Source organism: Nannobrachium achirus, assembly GCF_963921795.1.
Source record: "Nannobrachium achirus genome assembly, chromosome: 11".
Taxonomy (NCBI): domain Eukaryota; kingdom Metazoa; phylum Chordata; class Actinopteri; order Myctophiformes; family Myctophidae; genus Nannobrachium; species Nannobrachium achirus.
In genome coordinates, this window is record NC_137820.1 from 33,176,599 (window position 1) to 33,198,030 (window position 21,432).

The following is a 21,432-nucleotide window of genomic DNA, read 5'->3' on the forward strand; positions in this document are numbered from 1 at the left end:
GCGGTCCCCAGTTAAAATATAATGATTATTTTAGGGGTCGCGGCCTGAGAAGGTGGAGGACCACTGCTCTGACCTGGATGTTGTCAGAGATGTCCTCGGTGAGCGCCACGTGCAGGACAACCAGGGGTTCCCCCGGCATGGAGGCGTGTGTGAAGGTGTAGCAGCGGCGGTACGGCCCCACCCGCCGCTTGATGTCCGTCCAGTTCCGCACCGGATGCACCGCTTCGTACCTAGCCACGCGTGGAGAGAGAGCAGCAGGGACGTGCAGAGAATGTTAGAGAGGCAGGGGCTGACATTTCTAAAAAAAAAAGGTCCTTTTGGTGAAAACATTGAAAATAGCAGACCTCCAAGCTCACAACAAAGTTCGTCTATTTTCGGGGCTTTATACCACACTGAACTAAGCATCATCAAGTCAATACTGGAGATGTGGCGTAACAGCATTTCTACTAGAGATGCTGCGATATAGATTTTTCATCTTCGATACGATATACGATATGAAAGCATCTAATTCGATACAATTCCGATATGGACTGATACAATATAGCACATCATTTTAAGTCTTTCTATGATGTCTGATATCGGGCAGGCAGCACACTTTTATAAATGTACTATTTATTTCTGATTTTGTAGTCTGGAATGTTAAAAAAGTAGCCTAGTTCCAGACCCTGAATCGCTAGCCACATCCCTTTAATTTTTTTGTTTCGGCGATTCAGGTCTAGAATCGCTCTCATTGAGGAGGCCTGCCTCGGTTGAAAATCCGATCCGCGAATCAGCGTCGTGAATCAGCGTCTTGTGATCAGCGTGGGTGGGGGTTTCCCAGAACTCATGAGTGTTTCCAAGTACACCAGCGCCGCCGCCGCCGTACCGTACCGCGCATCGCGTCGCGGTAAAATGCGGTAAATTGCGGTAAAATGCGATCGTATCGATCTCGCTATGAAACACCAGTAGCAGGCATGTTATGTTGTGTTTGATTACTAGTTCGTAGTGCTCCTATTCTGACTGTTTCTTTGGTTAGCAAGTAGCACTAGCAAGCAACAGGCTAGCCACTAGCCAGCCACACATAACCATGATAACAACACTATATCATGTGTTGGTCGGTGAACCAATCGCTGAAGACTGCCTCTTTTTGGCAACGCCCATCCCTGCAATCGCCCTGGGAGGAAGCGAGTTCAGACTGAATAATGAAGTGAAACGAAATGTCAATTCAGGCTGAGTGTCAGGCTATTAAAAAAGGGTATTTGTTTATAATTGTTCCACTAGTTTTACAATCTTTATGAAAATAGCCGATCTACAGGTATGCTTCCTTCAGGTATGGCATGGAAAGAGGGCATTTGCATTTAGTTCACCACAAACTGCATTCATGGTCTGGAGAGGGCAGTTTTTTACAGACGGTTAAAAGGGCAGGGGCTCAAGCCCCCTTTGATGTCTAGGTGTGCACGTGCCTGGTCATCACCATGTCAGTGCAAGGACAAATGTGTCTGTGGTAAGACTTGGTTCTGTCCGTGGCAAATTCTAGATTTCCTTTTACACACGCCATCATAACTTTCTTATTTTCATTATAAGACCCAATTACTGAATGTCAAGTCTCCAGGGTTTCTTCAGAATATGTATGACACTTATTTACTGACACTAGGCACATTATGAGTCCACTAATAGGCCTTCTAGTGTTACTCAGATGTTTTAATGATGTTTTATTTGATGCATTGTGGCGCATGTGTGAGAGGGGACAGGAGACAGTAGGGATGGGACGATAAGAAAAATATCACGATTATTGTGACCTAAAAAAAATGCGATTTACAATATTATTACGATAGTCAAAATATCCCCAACATTCATTATCTTGGGGCGGAACATTTGCCTAAAAATAGCAGATCTACAAGCTCACAATGCGTCGCTTTGCAAGCTTGTAGAGCGGCTATTTTTTGGCAAAGAGATTTGGTAGAGAGTGAAAAAAAAAGACTGTTTACAAGTCCATTTGACCACTTATAGAGGGTTTAAATGGTACCGGATAAATAAAAGGTGAATTGATCCCAGTGCACAAATGACGGAGGATTTGTCGTCCCGTCCCTAAACCACAGCGGTGAGGTGGTGGTGGTTAGGGCATTCACGAATAGTGAGTTTTAGTATTCGAATTATTCGACTTCAAAGTATTCGAATAGTCGAATATTCAACAGGACTGGCCAAACTGTCAAATATTAAGTAAGTAAGAGGCGAACATTGTGAAAATAGCCGATCTACATGCTCACAGATCTGCTATTTTCACAATATTTATCTGTGGAACCGAGTCACATTAAATGTAATACCTACAATTCCAAGTGCTTGAGGGTGGGGGTCCCCAGTTCAAATATGTTTATTTTGGGGGTCACGGACTAAAAAGGTTTGAGAACCCCTGGTATAGAGCATTAACAAATTCATTCTTATGACTTCCTTGTCTAGCCAAGCTTTATACATATATTTTTTAAAGAAAAAAAAAAAAAAAAAGTGAATATTCGACTTTGGTGAAAAACTTCGAATATGGACTTTGATATTTGAATATTGTAATATTTGGTGAATGCCCTAGTGGTGGGTGCATCATTATCATTACTGGCTGATCTTCTGCAGGAGCTCGCAGGGAGACTGCCAGGTTATCCTCTCCAGCCGCAGCAGACCTACAGAGAACCACTCAGACAGCAAGCTCTTCAGGGTGGAGTTAAAGTCCTGTGGGAGACAGAGAGAGAGAGAGAGAGAGAGAGAGAGAGAGAGAGAGAGAGTTAGTTGAGACGAATTGGAGGTTCAGAAATAACATCCACATCTGACATTTCTAAAAGGGCCTTTTGGAGAAAATATTGAAAATAGCAGACCTCCAAGCTCACTATTTTCGGGGCTTGGTGCCACACTGAACACTGGAGTTGTGGCGTACGGCATGGATTTCTACACAGAGAGGGCAATTATTTCAACCTGAGATGCTGCATTCAAGTTCAGGAGAGTTTGGACTTTGGACATGGCAATTCTCTTGAATGCTGCCTTCAGGTATGGCATGGAAAGAGGGCATTTGCATTTCTTTCACCATAGTGAAAACTGCATTCATGGTCTGGAGAGGGCACTTTTTACAGACGGATAAAAGGGCATGGGCTCATGCCCCCTTTGTTGTCTATGTGTGCATGTGCTTGCCTGTGGGGGGAGGGGGGTAGAGAGAGAGAGAGAGAGAGAGAGAGAGAGAGAGAGAGAGAGAGAGAGAGGGAGATAGAGAGAGAGTAGAGAAGAGTGAAGGCTCAGAAATAACCTCCACATCCTGCTGACAACAGACACACAATCCGGTGTTAATTTGCAACTCCACGTAACCGAGATTTTTTACACCCCTACTCTCCCTTTTTACGCAGAGTTAAATCAACACTCACACATGTAGCCCCAGCAGACGTGTCGTTACGTACTCGATAATAGCAGATAATTGCGATGATAACTATGATGATAATTGGTAAGCAAGGTACTGTAACTAAGGCAGGGATACTCAAATAGCTGAACCGGTGGGCCACATCACAACAATGGCAAGGGGCCAGTTGATTAAATGAAAACATTATGATGATACTTGATAACTTCGGTCTTTCGATGGCCACTTATATTGTCGATCTTAACAACTGACACGGTTTTCTGGCAAACCAAACATAGTGGTATTGCATTTGCATGAGATGGTAAAATGAAAGCCAAAGCATCCGTCCTTCTTGGGTTAAAGTGCAGGTCCCTGGCATCACCTTTCTCAAATAGAGAAAATGAAATCGTGAAGCCGATCTACAAGCTCACGCTGTGCCATAGATAGATAGATAGATAGATAGATAGATAGATACCTTTATTATCCCAAGGGGGAAATTCAGTTGTCCCGTTGTAGCACAGCAGTATACAGTTATTTACAAAGTTACAGTGAAGTAGGAAAAGATAGATAAGAGTAAAAAACAAGAGCAGTACAGTACCAATAAAGAGAAGGTCCATCAATAGAGGCCGAGGGGCGAATTAAATATAAGTATATATACATAAAGTGTCTTACAAAAAAGAGACCAAAGCAGTCAATGCTAGTTAGTGCAACAAGTATCTCACTGTCATTGTTAAACAAGACAAATACTCAGAAACTACCAACACAACCTAATACTGCAATGTCGAAAATCAGTGCGAAATAAAAACAAACAAAAAACAACAGAAACAGCTCAGAGCAGAAGAAACTAGGCAGCGTGTCACCGCAAGACGCACATGAGCCATTCCTTGTGACCTTGACAGCTTGTATATCCTCGTTTGAGCCAAGTAAAAATGTGTTTGTCTTAGCCGTAAATAGATCCCTGTGCTGTGTAATGTAACGAGCTCTACAGTCTGCTTGTTTTCGGTGGGAACTGCAGATGTAATTTAGCATCTTTGCTAAATCTGGTGTATTTTAAATGTATTGTTCATCAATAGGCAGTGTAGCATGAATATAAACAAATAATATTGGAAATAATCGTGATACCTATCAGAAGTCATATCGCCACCAGCCCTACTTTCAACGTAAACTGGGCTATCACAAATACCACAGCAAAAAAAAGAATCCCCTCTTTTTCCCCCTTCCCCTCTCCCCTGTAAAACCGCTGTTCTTTTCTCCCGGAGAACTCGTTAAAGTACTTGATGTGAAATTGATGCCTTCGCCGGCCTCCGTCGCTGCAGCTTAGGGTAAACAACTGAATTTTCACAGTCTCGTAATAGCCGTTTATTGAGAGAAGTCGCTGCGATAGCCGCTATCTCGGTTATTGACGGCGAGGCTCATAAGGTTAGTCTTAAGGAAGGTGTCACTTCATACAAACACGCAGTCGTCGGTACTGTGTGTGGGGGTTGTTTTGTCCCTTGGGTGCATCTGTTTGCCGTGCGAATGTTTTCATTACATCTTATGTGAGTGGCGATGCACTCGAGCGTGCAAAAGGAAGAGCGCCAACAGGAACTTCAATAAACAACTTGTCATTTGCAGGCGTTTCTGTCTACGGAGGTCAGACATACTGTATAGCCTATTATTTAAAGAAAATCACTCTGGGAAAAAAAAACACAAGCACACACCGATAAACACAAATATAATACATACTGTGAATATATACATTGCTGGTAACGTTACCACCTCAGTGGCATTGTGGTTAGAGTGTACCGTATGCCCTCAGACTGGGAGGTTGGTGTTCAATCCCCGAGCAGAGTCAGTCCAAACTAGAGTCTATAAAAATGCCTCCCTGCACGCTAGGCACTCAGCATTAAGGGATGCATTGGGCGTAAGTCTGTGCGACATACTATTATCGTATATCGTGATAAAAAAACACTCACGATAATCGTATGTGGAGATTTAATTCATCGTGATATCGTTCTCCGTCATGCACTGGGATCAATTCACCTTTTTATTTGCTGAGCTGCATATCCGGTACCATTTAAACCCTCTATTGGAAAGCGACGCGTTGTGAGCTTGCAGATCTGCTATTTTTTGGCAAATGTTCCGCCCCAGTATAATGGATTTTGATTATCGCAATAATATCGTAAATCGCAATTTCTTTTGTCACAATAATAGTGATTTAACATTTTCATATGGTCCCATCCCTAGCATGTCCAGGAGGTGTAATTTTACATCATGCTGCCTCACACTACAGAAACAGGAGACAGGCAAATGTATTGTATACGTATTTTAAAGTAGCCTTGAGAAGCTTTGGTTCATAAGGCAACTAGGCCCTGTATACTTTGTCGTAGAACGAATAGCGGAAATAGCTATTACACATGGCTATACAATAGAGCCAATGTGTGAGAGGCGAGCCTTTGCTTAAAAGAAATCCCCATTCCCCAACTCCCTCACATCTGATTCTCATTCTTCCCCCCCAAAAAAAACACAGGCATTGACTCTTAAAAGATTCACTTCTATGGCTGAGAGGTTGTCAGTGGAAAATGTGATCTTTCTGAGCACTGGGTCAAGGCAAGCCCTGTGGGCTTGAATAAAAACCAACACAGTTCTCTATCTGTTTTTTAGGATGTGTGTGTGTGTGTGTGTGCGTTTGTCAAACATCTATTCTCCCCACCCCGAGGCGAAATAGATGATTGTGTGAGAGCTGGTAATAAATCCTAGCCAAGTGTTTCTGAGGACACCCAAACACATCAACAATACATTAGCACAGCTGCTGCCTTGGGCAGCGATTCTCAATCACACAAACAGAAGGAAAGGAAGGCCGAAACCCAGGGACAAATCTGTATTCTATTGACCTTGCAGGGGAAGATGAAGCCCTTTGAAATGGAAGGGGCCAAGTAATTCAGCACTCGCATTAGGGGGACTGGGTGACACAGGGAATGGAGGAGGGAATCCACCCCATTAGAAAGAAAATGGCCCGACGCCGCGCTTTGACACCGGAGCAACATTGAAGTAGCAGGTTACTGATTTTGTTAAGTTGATAGGCTCTGCTACGAGGTCACTCTTCATTTTGGCCACTGGTTACACTGAAAGCACGAAAGCCAATTCATCTGTAGACTCTTCTTAATGCCGACATGGAGCACTCTTATCTAATGACTCTGTTCTGACCCATGTACTCACAAGGCTGCTAAGTGCAGTGTGTAATGTCAATACCTTTTTTTGTCCTGCTAGCACTGGGGATCTAAAGATGGCTACTGTATGTCACTAGTCCATCTGTTTAAAGCCACGAAAGAGTCTGTTTTATATGCACAAAGAGAGAACACATTTATAACAAACCCACATCTCTGTGACCTCTGGCACGCCAATTCTGAAATTGTTGCCGCCGAGTGGCTGTGACATAATACTGTACCAGCACACACGCACACATCAAATAGAGTAGTATTGATTTGTCTGAATACCAGCACACATCACAAACAGCATATCAAATATAGTAGTAGCTTCTGAATACCAGAACACACTCAAACAGAGTAGGCCAACGCTTCGCAATTTCATCTGTTCATCATGTACCCTGCATGGGTTCTTTTCTTGCTCCTAATTGGATGAAATTACTTCAATTTTGTGCGTGTGCTTCAATTTCATAAGGTTTCATTTTTTTCATCACTTCAATTTAACTTGTTTATCGTGTCCTGTATGAGTTCTCTCTCCTAATTGGATGAAATTGAGATCCCGCGTTGAAAAAGTAAGGTATGTTCTGTTTACTAAAGAGCTGGAGAGATGGGGCATCACAAGTAATCAACATAATATACTCTAAAAACTGGTCAAACATTGGCCATATAACAAAAGAATGAAAAAATGTGAAAATAGCAAATCTACAAGCTCACAACAACGCCTATCGCTGTGAGGCGTTGTGAGCTTGTAGATTTATTTTCTTTCTTTTGTAATTTGTCAACTCCTACAATTCAAAGTGCTTGTCAGGGTGGGGGGTCCCCAGCCTGAGAAGGTTGAGAACCGCTGCTCTAGTCTAGTCTATAGCAATGATTATCACAATATAGAGCAGCTATTTAACAACACCAATCACTTAATCCATGTAGTGGTAAAGGAAACCAATACAAGAAAAAATATAGATCTTATAGGGAAATACTGTCAGGTGTTTCAGGCACACATTATTGATTTTTTAGAAGCAGTGTGACGGAACTATTTTCTATATTTTTGTCCAACACTGTTGTACAAAAAGTATAAAACAGAGCTCGAGTGGTTAATCAGACCAATCAATTTAGTCGATTATAAAAAGATCTATTCGCATTTTTGTTGTGTTGAAACTATTTTCTTAAAGGACATCTTTGGTTTTTTTTTACAACAAGGGTTCATATTTTAGATTGTAATTAGAGAAAAGAAAAGATGAGTGTTAAAATGTTTTCATTAATGCTTTCTATCGTTTTAGCCATTTTAGAGATTTTGATTTCAGTTGTTGGGGGATAGGCGTATTGTGTCTAAAAAGACATTTAGCCACTTGTACGCATGTCCCCAGTCTCCCCACCCCCTGAAATCTAAATCGTTAAAATGGATTAAACGATAGAAAGCAGTAAATGAAAACATTTTAACGCTCGTCTTCTCTTTTCTCTGATTACAATCTAAAATATGAAACCTTGTTGAAAAAAAACAAAGTTATCCTTTAATGATAAAAAAACACGCTTTTCAACAAAAAAAAAAATAAAGAAATAGTCGATAGTCGTAGGACTAAACCACAGAGAGGTGACTAAAACAAATTCTGTGCACTAGGGCAATTAAAGAAAAAGTCGATAAGTCGACTCATTCGACTTCATTACACAAGTCGACTCCCACCAGAGAAAGTCGAAGTTGAAAAAAATAAAATATACTTTCTGCCTCTATATTTGACAATTTGGACAATGTTTAATTTTAGAGGTATTAAAAAGTCCTTAAAGGAGCTATAGTCAACTTTTTCATTGTAGGGCCGACACTTTGTTTACATCCTAGTCTATAGACTAGAATGTAAACAAAGTGTCGGTCTGACAATGGCCAAAATTACCATTTTATCATTATTTTACGCTTTTTGAGGTCATTTTTGAATAGAAACACATATATGAAGCTTATTTTTTTATAAAATATTTTCGAAACATTATTTTTATTTTAGCATCCGTTTTTCAAGAAAAAGTTGACTATAGCTCCTTTAAATTGGCACTTTAGAAATGTGAAGATACCCTCTATACACTTAAACTTTATGTTGGTTTGTTTACAGTTGAGTGAGAAAACAATGTTTCACATTAAGTTAATCATCTGGGGACCACCCAAAATAATTGGGGGGTCGTGTGTGATGTGATGATATCATCAAACGATAAACCCGACTTCAACTCAACTTTTTACTGAGTTGCAAAAATCACAAGTCGTTAATGCCCTACTGTGCACAAAGAATGTCTAGCAGTCAAACCTGTTTTTCTTCATCTTTCATTGATTCTGGTTGAATACAGGTGAAGGAGGATGAAAAGCCCAGAGGTGGAAGTAGCGGGGGTAAATAACACCCATCGATTGGCCACCCGAGGGAAGACTAATCTAGCCCAGAATCCAAAGTGACACTCTCGCTAGAACCACAGTAATTGCAGCCTTGAGAATTCCAAACTTTCATTACTTCAGTAATTACTTCAGTAATTTAGTCACTTTTGCCTCGCCTGCGCGCGCTCGGTGCTGTTTTGATTACAGACATCGTTTTTTGAATGCCGTTTTTTCCCCTCCTGCTGGCATGTGCACACGCTGTCAATACTGAGCAAGAGCCTCATATTCACTCTGACCTTTTCCATTCCTAGTTCAATCAATTCTAGAAATAATAACAGGCAAACAAATGTTGTGCAGGAACAAGACCCAGGTGGCAACCATTAAGTGTGTGTACTGTGTCTACTGTGTGTGTGTGTGTGTGTGTGTGTGTGTGTGTGTGTGTGTGTGTGCGCGCAGGGGCGTCAATTGGGTATGGCATGGGTATGCAGCTGCCATACCCTGAGTCCAGGGGGGAAAATAAAAGTTACTTATAAATATAAATCCATGAATGTCTCTTTGTCCATCTGTGCTGGTTATTATGTAGTTAAATTACAGTAAAATAACTACAAATGCAAAATTTAACAAAATTGTATATTCCCAGGTTCCGCAGGTCAGCTGCAATGCATTATTGTTAATTGTGGCACGTTTACTAACATGCCAAGTTTAGCTGTACTTGAACAACCGTTCCAGGCTGCCATATCCAGCCCTAGAAACCGTAGAAATGGGGGGAAAAATAGAATGTACTTCTTAAAATAAATGTATCATGCCTGTTGCTAAGGTATGGCAACATGACTGGTGTCTTGCACAAGCGCGAAGGCGCGCGTGCAAGACACAAGTCATGTTGCCATACCTTAGCTTTTTCTGAACTGACGCCACTGGTGTGTGTGTGTGTGTGTGTGTGTGTGTGTGTGTGTGTGTGTGTGTGTGTGTGTGTGTGTGTGTGTGTGTGTGTGTGTGTGTGTGTGTGTGTGTGTGTTAAGCTACTAGGCCATTGCTGGACTGTGTTATTGATTATCAAATGACTCTGTTGTTCCGTGTAGCGTGATAGAGGAACACAGCCTTAAGGCCCTTCCAATAGGTATTGAACCAGGTATGGCGTGAGCAGGTCCCTCAGAGATGGGTCCTAGCAGCACCTTTACAAATCACATATAAGACATAGATTTATGCTCTCCAGTCCAATTATATTCTTCTTCCTTTGACCACAACAACAAAACAAACAGCAGAACCATGAAGTACACAAACACGTTGTGTCTAGTCTCTTTCCGACCCTTTCACCGGTCCGCCCTCGACACTGGCAGGTAGGAAGGAACCAACATTAAATGTGAACCACGTAAACCTAAGCGTGGATATTAAGCCTGTCCAAGTTAACACGTTATTAACTCACTCCCTGCTAAACGTCCTCAGAACGTCTTTTCCCCTGGGGAGCTCGGTGCCAGACGTCTTCTGGACGTCTTTTACTGTACATACTGTACACAAAAGATCTCAGCCTTATCCAGCCTCTCACAACATATGATACACTTCCTCAAAGTCTGACAGTGTTTTTTACAACATTAAACAAAAGTGCACAGCCTCACATGAAATTAAACATCATTAAATTGTCCAAAAAGAAAAACCTCTTCTCAGAAACCTGAAACCAATTATACAATGAGAGCGAGACGGGTAACCAGAAAGCCGCGGCTTGTGTGTGGGCGTGCTAGTGTGTGTGTGTGTGTGTGTGTGTGTGTGTGTGTGTGTGTGTGTGTGTGTGTGTGTGTGTGTGTGTGTGTGTGTGTGCCAGCCAATCAGCTGGGTGGTCCGCTGTCTGTTTCAGTACAACATTCAAAACCTCTCTCTACCCTTCTCAGACAAAAAAAAGTAACAACAACACACAGACAGATCGCTGTATAAATGGTTGTAAAACATTGCCGATATGTTCACACAACTAACACAGCACGTCGAAGTGAAAAACTATCGTGATGTCCCCACACACACACACACACACACACACACCATAGCAATCCAGCAAGCAGATACCAGTCCGCTGTCTGTTTCAGTACAACATCATTTCAATTCAGTGCCAAAAGTAACAACAACAACAACACAGACAGATCGCTGTATAAATGGTTGTAAAACATAGCCTTACCTGATAGTTTATAATCCATAAACCCTGAAACATGACGGTCGCTCAAACAGACCGTTAGCGATCGGTTTCTCCTCTTTTTTTTCTCCCTGCAGGCATGCTTGGCCATGGCCAGAGCAGTATAATCAGAGAGTGGTGTCACCGCGGGGTCAGAAACAGCGCTGGTCACGTGGTTCATTGTCAATTTACACCTCATAGACTTCAATGCATTTTGTAAACTTCCGGTTCGCCGCTTGTCACTATACGCCAATAGATGTGTGCGTAGAAGACCTGGCCCCATGAAGTGAACGGGAGTGACGCAACTCTAGGGCTCTGGCCATGGCGTGAACGAGTTTGATTCAGCTCACTTGAACAATCCTCCTAAACCTTCCATCTTCAATGCACAATCGGGTGCCGATTATGTTCACACAACTGATCGAGATGGTCATGGTCGGCGATCGAGATGGTCGCCGACCCTGCTGTCCAGGCGGCTCCAGAAGCGCAGCGCCCAAGAAGAAGCCAGCGCCCTGTGGCACCCGCGGCTGCTGCAGTGGAGACCGATGGCAGCGACTCCAGGTCTTAGACGCAGCCTGAGAGTCACTGCGTTCAGGGATCTGGCTGAAAGTTCCTACGACTCGGAAGAGACGGACCACGGCGACATGGAGCCGTAGGGATGCTGCCAACACCAGTGGTACGAAGCATTTTATTTGTATTTGTATCGTGTTTGAGTCTCTCTCTCTCTCTGTACTGTATGTGATCGCTGTGTTCTGGATACGGAGTGAGTGCATCTCTCCCAGTGGCGTCAGTTCAGAACAAGCTAAAGTATGGCAACATGACTGGTGTCTTGCACGCGCGCGTGCAGGGCACGCGTGCAAGACACCAGTCATGTTGCCATACCTTAGCAACAGGCACGATGAAAAGTAGAGCCTACATTTTTATTATTTACCTCTGTAGCCAAGGTATGGCAGCTGCATACCCCTGCCATACCCACTCTGATCTGCGCGCAATGAGCCCAAACACGTTGGCAAACAACGCCAGGCCTTTCCCAACGGATCTGTGCTCCTCGTTGTGTTGCCTAGTTGCGGTTGCGTGTGCGCGCGCGCTCGTTGCTCTAGAATAAAATACAAATGTTCATTTTGTGTAAATCATGACTTTGGTAAATCAGAAGGGGGGAACAGCATTTGTATCGTGTTTCAGTCTCTCTCTCTCTCTGTACTGTATGTGATCGCTGTGTTCTGGATACGGAGTGAGTGCATCTCTCCCAGTGGCGTCAGTTCAGAACAAGCTAAAGTATGGCAACATGACTGGTGTCTTGCACGCGCGCGTGCAGGGCACGCGTGCAAGACACCAGTCATGTTGCCATACCTTAGCAACAGGCACGATGAAAAGTAGAGCCTACATTTTTATTATTTACCTCTGTAGCCAAGGTATGGCAGCTGCATACCCCTGCCATACCCACTCTGATCTGCGCGCAATGAGCCCAAACATTGTGGCATTTGTATAGTTACATGGCTTTTGGAACGAATGGCAGCATTGTTTTTCCTCATGTATTGATTGATTGAAGACTTTATTAGAAGTTTGCATAGGAAAAGGTACAGTTTCATGACGGTACAGTTCACTGGTACAAGGTCTACTAAAAGGTTATCCATGAAAAGACTAAGCTTATTTCCACTGGAAACCATTGAAGTATCTCATATAACATTGAATGACAGACAAATAGAACACAGTACTATGCAGTAGATATGTAAAGAAAAACAAAAAAGAAAACAGTAAGTCTGAACAAACAGTATATACAATGTATGCCCACATGTATTGTGGATCTTTCTCTAGAGAGAGATTGAGCGAGAGCGCCACTGTGTGGGTGTGCACGCATGTTGCAGTTTAGTTTTGTACTAAATCTGTGTGCTTTGTTTCTTTGTGATCAATCTAGACACTTGAGTGTGAGGAGCCAGGTCCATCTGCAGGTGACAGCGAATCATTGGTTGGCTTTAGTCAAGGTACGGTTATTTTTGTTACAGATGGCCTACATTTATTGTATCTGTGTTCAATGCTTTTATCCATCTAAAAATCCAAACATCCACATAGCAACTGTAAAAGTCTTCATTCATTCTAAGTGTCAAAATGCATACATTGAGACATGATGGGGATGGAAACAATGTAGGCCTACTGATTTTGTGCACAATATTACCTTGCAAAAACTATAACTAGCCTATTTTTTATATTGTGTTTTTCAGCTTCTGAGCCAGTGGATTCACTGCCCAGCTCTTCTGTTCCTGACATTTTTATTTTATTTCATTTGAAACCCTCAGCGAACGTGAGAACTGAACTTTTTATTCTTTGTCATTTACTTGAAGCACTACTGAAAGGGTGGGAAATGTTCCTTTTGTCATTGCCATTTACTTGAACCACTACTGAAAAGGCGTGGAATGTTCATATTTTGTAGTTTACTTGAAAACCACTACAGAGGGGGGGCGTTGAAATGTTCCTTTATTCATTGTCATTTACTTGAACCACTACTGAGAGAATGAGAACACTTGTTTTTGTAATTTCAAAAAGCACTATTGAGAACTGTGAATGCACTTGAAGTCTGTAAAATCACTTTATTTTTTATTCATTGTTATTTTTCCCTTTTGTTTGAAAACACTGTAAATATCTTCTGCATCACTGAAGCCCAAAATAAAAGGCAGAAAGGAGTTCTGATCGAGAGTCTACTTTACTAAAACATGTATTCAGTTTGTTCCTAGAGGTGTTTTGGGTGATACATGGCCAATTTTCTAAACAACAGAACATGTTTGAAACATCTGGATGGGAGCACTGGAAAGAAGGCAACTTCATCTTTCCAGAGAGGTATAGTTTATATAGTATTCATAGCTCCTTCATATTTATTCAATTTTCCCCCCAAAAAAAAACTCTTCTCAGAAGCCGTTTTTTCGCCATACCATACCCTATACTTTTCCACCTTACGAGATCAGCAAACATGTTTGAAACTTATGGTTTAGAGCGTTGGAAAGAGCACGAATTTGCCTTTCCAGCAAGGTATAGTTTATAATAGCAATCATATTTTATTCATAAGTTATTCCATTTTCAAAACTAAAACATGCTTTTACTCAAAATGTCTTCTCAGCAGCCTGTGAAGACCCCATACCATGCCCTTACTTTTCCACTTTCTGAGATAAGCGAACATGTTTGAAACATATAGTTTGGACCACTGGAAAGCACACGAATAGGCCTTTCCAATAGGCCTTTGTTTTGTTATTTTATGCCTCAACATCAATGCGCAATTGTCCCTCCAAGATGAGTGAAATCGTCAGGCAAGTTGAACTTGGCAGAGAATGAGTTAACTACTGTATTAGCCCGAATATTATATGACTCTGATTATAAGACAACCCCTATTTTTCAATTTACATTTTTGGAAAAAAATATGTTGAAGACAAAGTATTATGTATATAGTATACGTTATTTATAAAACGTTTTTATTGTAAAATTATTATAGAAAAGCTCATACAGAAATAACATTCTGCTGTATTGTATTGCATTAACCAATTCATACTGACAATCAGCTCCTCATAATGTGTATCAGAATAGAATACAGTCCATACTGCATACTGCTGGGGAATAAAAAACACTACATTTCCCCATCAAGCTTTGAGGCCCGTTTCGTCATTCAGATGCAACGCTCATTTGTAAACAGGAACCATAGGCTACTAGGCAGCCAGCATTAGCTTCATTTACTGTTTGGATTTAACGTCCACGCTAAAGATCTCATGTGCGGCCGTCATCCACGCCGATGTTTGCGAGAACAACGCACACTCACACGCCCCGTTAAGTTCAATGCCAAAGCCATCCGACTTTGCCAAACAGGAGGTGAAATGAGTGGGGTCCAAATTTCGTTGCGCAATAAGTAGACAGTGTACGGTAATTACCGTAGGAGCTCGCGGGGGCTGTGAGGAGAGCAGGGAAAGGTCCTGAAAGATACATAACGTATCTCTCCGGCTAAAATGTCTAGACATCCAATAAAATACGACCCCATATTTTGAGGATGTGTTTTATAGAATAAAATATCGTGTTATATTCGTTATTCGGTATAATACGGTAATAAACGCAAAATCCTTTTAACGCTGTTAACGCGCGATTAACACAGTGATTTTTTTGCCTCTGTGCACTCCGTAGTTTCAGCCAGGAAGCGAATGCAGAGACGCGAGATGCGGCTACTTGACTAGTAAACAACGAGACAGACAGAGCGGTGGAGGTTTTGGGGCACAGAGGCAGACAGTGGAGACAGACAACCACAGTTGGAGACTATTGGACTTCACTTAATAATCACAGGACTTCACTTAGTAATCACAAAAAAAAAAGTAATCACAGTTCCCTCGAGAACACAGTGCATTATTTTGACGGGGAGTGGAGACTTCGGTTGCATGCAGTGACTGTTATGAAGACGCATCCCTGAAACTTGTCTGTCCTTGACTGCTTGTCTGCCCCAAAGCCTCCACCATGCGAGTAGCCGGAGAGTGTATCATTGAAAATAAAATCAGCAGTCAGTCAGCTCGCTGACCACTGACAGGGCACGCAACACGATCGCAGCGGCCAGGGAACTGGGCATATGCCTCGTGCCAGTGCCACACATCTCCCAACGAGCCATCACAGTGTCTCTACATCATAACACAACAGCAGGGTTTCTCTTAGTGAACTAGGGTGCCGTAATCGTAACACCAGCGATAAACGATAAACCACTTATACCTCTATGCTTTGTAAATAATTCAATAATTCAATAATATTGTTCAATAATATTTTTTTGTTTTTTGTCCCATTCCTAAGACAAAAATGTGATTATAGTAATTTTAGCTCCATTGATTCCGGATGGGGACCGAAATGCATTTGGGTCCCCAAGACTCCCCATCCGGAATCAATGGTGGTACATTTATTGTAATCAAATTTTTGTCTTAGGAATGTGACAAAAAACAAAAAATATTATTGAACTCAAGTCTCCATGGCGTGAGTAATCAATAGAGAAAAGGTCATTTTGAGGGTGAAATACTCCTTTAAGTCATTTTCCCATAAAACCAACTCTCTTCACAGAATAGACAATCTACAAGCTCACGCAGCTTATTGTGAGCTTGTAGACCGGCTGTATTTGGTGAATGTTCCCCCCAGGATAGGGATTCTGTGGTTTAAGTGATTAAATGCCAAGTATAACACGATACAGTCCTCTTAGCAGATACAAGGTCTTCTAAGAGGACTATGGCTTGTTTCCATTGGGATCCTTTGCACTCAATTCATTGACAAATGAATGTGTACTATATCTAACTAAGGTTACAGATGAAACAAAGATACAGGCAAAGGTAGAGAACAAGTACAGAAAAAGTAGTCTGACTGAAAGCTAGCTTGATACGTGTAGTCTGTAGTTTCCCTGACCTTTGATACTACATGCAGGCTAGAAGAACCAACACTACTATTGCTATTCTTCTAAATTTAGTGCAGCCAATTTCTTTCACGTGTATTTCACTACACGTTTCTGTGTTCCCATGGGATATGCAGAGCCTCCGTCCTATACTCCTCCCATTCAACAAAAGCAGTGTGCAAATTTAGATTTAGTTTCAGACTTAGTCTTTTGAATAAAATGTACTTTAATTTTGGTCCTAAATCTACAGCTGACCTTGTTGACAAAATGCTATTTTGGTGGTGCCTTGATGGCGTCGTAATGTTTTTTTGGCCTGGTTTTACACGTGGTTGCATGCTGAAAATAGACGATCTACGATCTCACAACGTGTGAATCAATCAAAAAGGTTTAACTAACACACAGTAACACAGTGACATCAAATTCTATGTAACTAACCTCATGAAGACAAACAAATGACCTGATTGCTTCAGCACCACATTCTTTAAAATATGTTGATACAGTATGTTACACATCAGAATTAGCCATTCAAATGAATACTTCTGCAGTTAGGTTATGTCAGGTCTTTGCTTCCAATTACACTACCACAGCTCCGTAAGGCTATCAAGGCTCAGCACGTCACATCGTGACACACTGTCTGTGAGTTTGTAGATCAGCTATTTTCGGCTCATATTTGGTGTAGAGGGGGAAAAAAAGAGTGGACAAAGTGTAGAGCCCTGGGTGGACACTGGTCTACTATACAGTTTACAGTATAGGGTTATGCCTACAGCTCCCACAACCCATTAAGAACTGAGGCAGATTATACAAAGGTCTTCTAAATCATAAATGTTTGCTGAGGAAACATATGTTATGTCAGTGGTGCTCAAACCTTTTTCATGTCAAGGACCCCCCAAAACGTATTATATATTATGTATGTATTTGGCCACGGACCTCCATCGCAAAATATTTCATTGCAAGGACGCGCAGAAGCAAAGATTTAAGAATTGAAAATGTTAGCTTGAAGACTTAAACTAAAGACTTTAACTACATTTTCACACATTTTCAAAAATAGCCGATCTACAAGCTCATAGTGTGGCACGAAGTGACGCGCTATGAGCTTGTACATCTGCTATTATTGAATAGCTAAAGCTAAAATCTAAAAATGACACTATGCTTTGAATTCATTTGAAAAAAGTATAATTGGATTTGAACAACTACCAGCACTTACAATTTTACACACTGCAGGCAGATCAAACCAACATCTTCTAATGATTTTCCTAAATATATGACAGTGCATATTACACTATTAAAGCAAATTCTGAGGTGAGAAAATGCACAAGGTGAATCAGGGAGAGTAAAATTAGCTGACACAGAGGAGCGCACACCTGCCAATTGCCAGAAATCTACTCCAAATAATACCTTAAGTGATCAATAAAGTGATCTCGAATCATGGATTTTGGCAAACTTGCAAACGGAGGCCCGTGCCAAGCAGTAAGCTGTGCCTGGCACGGTTTCACAACATTAAAATTATTGATGGGTACAGGCTGTATTTTCACTTAGTGTACGTGCCCGCTAGCACCAAAGGCAGAAAGGTTAAACTTTTAGGTGGTGGAAATAACAAGAGGACTAAAGCAATGTGTTTTCGATACTGGACAGTGCAGAACTAAATAAAATAGTGTGAAGTTTTTGACCAAACATCTCTATCGCTATATATTGCGATGATATGACTTGGTGCTACTTTCACAAACAATATCATTTTCGATAAATAATCATTCATAGTGCTAATATAATAACTACATGGGTAAAGAAAGGCAAATTAAGTAATAGTCAGTTAAGTTCAGAAAATTACATTAACCGCCTTTAGTTTAAAACAAGTAAGACAACACTAACAGTATGCCATATCACCACATTACCAATATCCAGAACCCCATACGATATCTAGCCTCATATACAGTATCACAATATCAATATAATATTGATATACTGTATTGCCCAGCCCTAGTGCATGTGTAAAGTAGGACCTACAGCATACAGCCCACTTTGATCTTGGTAAAGTGCTTATTTCATCTTCATAACAAGCTCATAATAGTAGCGCCACATGACATCAAGCCAACCAAAACACTATACATAGTACTGACCTGGCTGAAAGTCAGAATTAAGCCTTTAAGCTCACATCTTAAACAAATGGTGGACCACAAGTCTATTATAACTTTCATAAGCCCATAATAGTAAAGTGAAATAGGGATGGGACAATATGAAAATTACATGTCAGGATTATCGTGGCAAAAATAATTGATCAACAAATCTAACGAAAATGCTTAAAACACCACTTTTGATAACCATGTGGACCTCCAGCATCACTATTCTGGGGGACGGAACAAAAATAGCAGATCTACAACCTCTTACAACGCATTGTAAGCTTGTAGATCTGCCATTTTTGGCCAATCGATTTGTGTAGAGTGAAGTTAGAGTGTACCAAATGCACTTCTCACAGGTCCATTTATCAAGTGTAGAGGGTTTAAGTGGCACTGGATTTGCAGCTCAACAAAAGCCAATTCATCTTAGTGTATGACAGACAAAGATTTCACGATAAATTTAAATCTCTGCGATACGATTATTGTGAGCGTTCTGTTCACGATAAACGATAATAACGACCAGTAAGACCCTATACATGAACTTAATAACGGGTGGGGCGTAAAATGGTTGTTGTATTTAGTAAGGCCAGACGGGGCCTCGGCCCAGGAGGCCCAGTTAGGGCCAGGCCTTAATTTTCGGGCCCGTTGAGAATGCTGAGCTGGTCGAGTCATCATTGTGATGTCAGAACTGGTCAGTGCAACAAACGAATTCTGTCTTGGCCATTCATTTGCAACATCATTGTGATGTCAGAAGAGCATGAGGTGTGACAGACAGACAGATGGACAGACAGACAGACATGAGCTGGAGGTTTTCATACTAAATAACTTAAGGTCGCAACTACGGTCGCAATTATCATTCCCATCCCTAAAAGTGACATAAGCTGAAACACTAGACACAGCATCAGGCAGAGGCGTAATTTCATTAGATATATGGGTGGTAAAAAATAAGGAACCAATTATAGCCCCATTTATAAAATAGCAAAAAAAAAATGCGCTCAAACAATATAAGGCTTATCTAAATGATAACACATGTCTCATGCGGATGGACGGACAACAGACTAATCTGCTAAAACAATTCTAGAGTGGGGGACAATAGGCATACAATAACTGAATTTAAGGTTGAATGTGAACACTAGGGGGCGGCAATTGCCATCCACTAATGCCCCAAATTACACCAGGGCAGTAATGTCACAGAGTGTCCCCTCACTTTGGCCTTCTGCCCCTCAGAAACACGGCACGTCCATGTGGCCTGATGCCATGCCCACAAAGCACCAGCCTGATACCATGCCCACATAGGGGTGGGCGATATGGTGATGAATATCGTTGAGATGATACAATGTCTCCACGATATGCCTTTTCAGAGGTATCATATATATTTTGATACAATCGTGTTGAATTGTTAATTCAGAGATTCAATTCAATTCATTTAAACCTGCATTTTGGTCTAAATCAGTAGTTCTTAAACTTGTCAAAAATGTCAAGGTCTCCCCTTAACTCTGACAGTATACAAATGTTACGGGTCCATTTGGTTCCATTTGTATACTGTAAGGGTATACTTTTGTATACTGTAAGGGTTTACATACTTGTAAGGGTCAATTTAGTCCCTGGACCCTACTTTGAGGACCGCTGGTCTAAATGGTCTGTTACTCCTTTTTCTTTTAGTTTGTGTTACCTTGTAGGTGGTTGTACTGTTAAGAAAATTGAAAAATAACCATAAAAAACAACATGAAAAATAATTCTAATAAGATTGTGTATCGTGATACAGCTTGGAAAAATATTGTGATTTTCCATATCGCCCACCCCTATGCCAGGCCCACACAGCTCCAGCTGATCTCACCTCTTTCTCCTCTGCCTCTTTCCTGCTCATACAGTTTTAAAACACCAGTGACTTCTGTTGAGATTCATGAATTCTTAACTCCCCCCGACTCACCATCTCCTACAAATATTGGTAATGTTATACGTATAAATGTAATAATTAAATTAAATTAAATAAAAAATATGATTTCTGTGGACTTATTTGATGGCCTTTTTGCCTCACAAAATGTAGTACACTAAAGGTCAAGTGGCCTAGCTTGCTCCTAAAATAATGAAATTCCAGACCTGCACAGCACTAAGTCTGTCCTGGCTGAAAATGTATACATTTAGTACAGCAGCCTGCCAAAGCCAGAATCTTTGACCTAAGACACATCTCAGTACACACGTCTAGAAAGCCTTTTAGCCCATGCATAGCTCGGAAGCACAATCCTGATCCAAGTTCCTTCTAGTTTAGAAAGTGGTCCAAAGGTCAGCGCCCTTGCAGCAGCAGGCTGTGATGAAATGTGAGCCCTGGTTGCTCTGGGACATTGGGATGAGAGCACGGCTCTCTCTGTCTGCCCCCCTTTAACTCTGACACTTTGAAATACACTGCAGGATTAGAAGGCTGCATCACAGAAAGGATCAATCATTTAGGCTGCAAATGTCGGGCTGTATTTGAATGCAAAGTAGCTAAAAAGCTGTAATAAATTCACACAGCATCTTAAAAGTACCAAACTTGCGATGGCGCGGCGGTGTGATTGAAGAGCCGACGCAAGGCAACGACCCCTTTAGTGAAGGACATACCATCCCTCAGAACAAAGAGCACCGTAAAATCCCCAGTGATCATTTAACTAGGGGGGGTGTGCAAATGGAACTGAATTAGATTGAATGGGCCCGTTACCATGGGGAACCAAATGGACGGGTCCATTTCATTTGTACAAAATGGACCCAAATGGACCCTTGCGGACAGTGTTGTATCGGTGACTTAGGGGGCGTTCACACCAGGGTTATTTGGTCCGCTTAAAAGGGACCATGGTCCTCTTTCTCCTTTGGTCCGCTGGTGTGAACGTGCAAAGGGACCATGGTCCCTTTGTTTGGTCCGGACCATGGTCCTCTT

The 21,432-nt window shown here is 41.5% G+C and overlaps 1 protein-coding gene across 1 annotated transcript in view; it reads right to left on the reverse strand.

Moving 5' to 3' along the window:
• Positions 1-21,432, reverse strand: part of mlycd (malonyl-CoA decarboxylase) — a 49,133-nt gene that overhangs the window by 21,367 nt on the left and 6,334 nt on the right. The window contains exons 3-4 of the mRNA XM_080736384.1: positions 2,585-2,697; positions 74-230 (exon numbers count right to left, since the gene is read on the reverse strand). Coding sequence (XP_080592510.1) covers positions 74-230; positions 2,585-2,697 — 270 coding nt within the window. The remainder of the gene's footprint in view (positions 1-73; positions 231-2,584; positions 2,698-21,432) is intronic.